General features: G+C 36.5%; 1 protein-coding gene across 1 annotated transcript; it reads right to left on the reverse strand.

Annotated features, from left to right (window-relative positions):
- Positions 1 to 1,136: 1,136 nt before the first annotated feature.
- On the reverse strand, positions 1,137 to 2,354 carry LOAG_14026 (hypothetical protein; the record flags this gene model as incomplete). Its single annotated transcript, XM_003149528.1, has 4 exons — positions 1,137 to 1,277; positions 1,408 to 1,664; positions 1,904 to 2,036; positions 2,110 to 2,354. Coding segments are annotated over 4 exons (776 nt in total), but the record flags the coding sequence as incomplete, so codon positions are not given.
- Between the last annotated feature and the right edge of the window lie 383 nt (positions 2,355 to 2,737).

Here is a 2,737-nt window from a genome sequence, read left to right on the forward strand (position 1 = left end):
TATTCTACATGATACCGCAAAAAAAAATCCCAGATAATCTCTGTTATTTAAAATCCCAGAAAATATTTACTACGGAAAATTCTAGAAAATATCTCCCATGGAAAATTTCAAAAAATATCTCCGATGAAAAACTCCAGAAAATATCTTTTATGGAAAACTCCAAACATATATCTACCATGGGAAATTCCAAAAAATATCTTCCACGGAAAATTCTGGAAAATACACTCCGAAAAAGTTTAAAAGGCACCAACTTTCGGACAAGTTCGTCCTGACCAATTCCCAGCCAACTTTTGCACATTATTCTCTTCCAATGCTTCCTGCGTAAGTATGGAATAGGTCATAACAAACAATGTGTTCCATGCAGCTGCTGAGAAATGTTATTGTAGACGTGGGATCAAACGTGATACATTCTTTTAATCATTCATTCCAAAGCAAATTTGGCCATGTCATCGCCAGGAGTCAGGTTACTGCTGGACATATGGTAATGGACAGTGGTCAACGATTATAATGCTTCAACCAACATTTCTTCCATTCCTTCCGCTTTACAATTGCAGAGCAGCAAATATTCCTTTAATTTTAATCATCACACTACTTCGATGCTGCAAATAGCAGTGAATTGGTCGAATTTCAATTTCATATAATATTTACGAATGTATAATTAATAGTAATCAAAAACAGTAACACTGTTTATCTCATTGGGATGCCCAAAATTATTCAAAGGAATGAAGCAAGCAAATCGACAGGTAATGATCGAATGGGAAGAAAAACAAGATACAACTAAATTATGGTAATCACGTGATTTTGATCATTACTAAGCGTGCTCAACAATAAATTAGTTAGAAATAAAGTCATAATTGCATGAAATGTGACAGATAAAAGATTTTCAAATAAGAAAGACTAATGCAGAATCGTTGTGTAAGCGCGACTAGGAACAGAAAACATGACTTCTAGCTTCTAGAAAGGCTTAAGACCATTTCGCCATTCTCGCAGAAGTGCAAGCAATACAAAGTAAAAGAAAATGGTAAAAAAGATGCAAAAAAAATACAAAAAAGTAAAATAAAATACAAAAATGCAATCAATACAAAGCCCATATCCAATCAATATTTATTATAATTCAGCATTGCAGTGTTTTCCTGTCACGATTTGATATTTTTGACACTCATATTTCTTACATCATCAGCAAACTTTTTGAATTCTCGAACAGCCACTGAGAAGTCATGTCGAGAGATGGCATTAAAAATATGCTGGACAAATGGCGCAACAATCTTGTCGCATCTCTGCAAAAGGTTGCATGCTGATGAATGGAACGATGAAGGAAAAGGATAATACGGTAACAATACTCAGATCTGTTCACTGACACGATCACGCATCACACAATCAGGATTTAGTATCAATTATTATTCTTACCTTCAGTTTTTCCTCTCTAATAGCTGCGATCGCACGCTGAATACATGGTGGTCGAACCCGTTTTACTTCATTTATTGAAATATCGGTTGGTAATTTGCCTTGAAGCAGTATCTCTGGCGGTTGTAGAAGTACGATCATAACATCTCTTAGTTGCACATCCGACCATTCCGATAGACAATAATCAGCGCCATATACTCCAAAGATGAACGGTAAGTATACTTCCTGTGGCAGGCATCGTCCACAGTTAATGATATAAGCTAAATTGGACTCTAATTAAAGTGGTCAGGAAAAAAAAAAGAATTCCGCATATAATGAAAGTTTAGATATGAGACTCCTTAATGATAAATGATGCAGAAATACAACCTAATCTTGGATATTTTTACGATTGCCCGTCAACAGAAACTAATGTCTTCAGTTAATTCAGAAACCAAAAACAGCTCAAATGGCATCAAAAAGACATCACGGGAAATATACGTCTACAGGACGGAAGACGAACCGTTCATAATCAGATATTCTATGCGCTGAAATCGATCCAATAATTGAGCTGCGAATATTTGCCTCAGAACAGAACCTATCGGAGGTAAATTCTGCTGTGACATTTGCTGTATTCCGTCATCCTGTTCTGTCATCTGAAAATGTCATCTTTTCTAATGTCTTTTCATCTTTCGTGGACTTTTTTCAAGTATAAACCTGTGTGCTTACTTCTGCGGGACGAGTAACCGGCACAAATGCTGAGTTTTCCTGCGATAAAATATGGAGAGCGGAATTTCCTGGGGATGAAGCAACCGGAGTGGAGTTTTCTTGGGATGGATTAGCAAGAGCGGGATGATTTTCTGAGGTTAAAATGAAAGGGGCAGAATTGTTCCCCGTAACTTCCGGAGTATTTGCATGTTCATTTACATCTGGTGCTGTTTCTCCAGTATATTTATATCCCAATGTTGTTTCGCCTGAAAAGGCACAGTGATGTTACCGTATCATTTGTTGACATTTAACAGAATATGCTGAAAAAAATCGATACAACTTGCCTGTCTCTCCCGTCTTTTCTTCTTTCAGAATCTTCAGTGCAGAACGACCTGTAATTTCTACAATTGATAATGGTATAATTTTAATGACAAATGAAAGACAGATTCAGTTGGGAAATCCATGAACTCACCAGTTACGTTTCGTCTTCTTTTGTTTATGACACGTAAGTAGTCTTCTTCAGTATTGTCATGATTGTGCTCTTTGTGGAATGATGAAATTCGAAGACATCCATTTGTTGTGTCAGCATTCAAACGAAATCTGGCTTTGCAACCCAATGGAAGATAACTTTGATTTGGACGTTGACCGA

Source organism: Loa loa (assembly GCF_000183805.2).
Source record: "Loa loa unplaced genomic scaffold supercont3.1122, whole genome shotgun sequence".
NCBI classification, from domain to species: Eukaryota; Metazoa; Nematoda; class Chromadorea; order Rhabditida; family Onchocercidae; genus Loa; species Loa loa.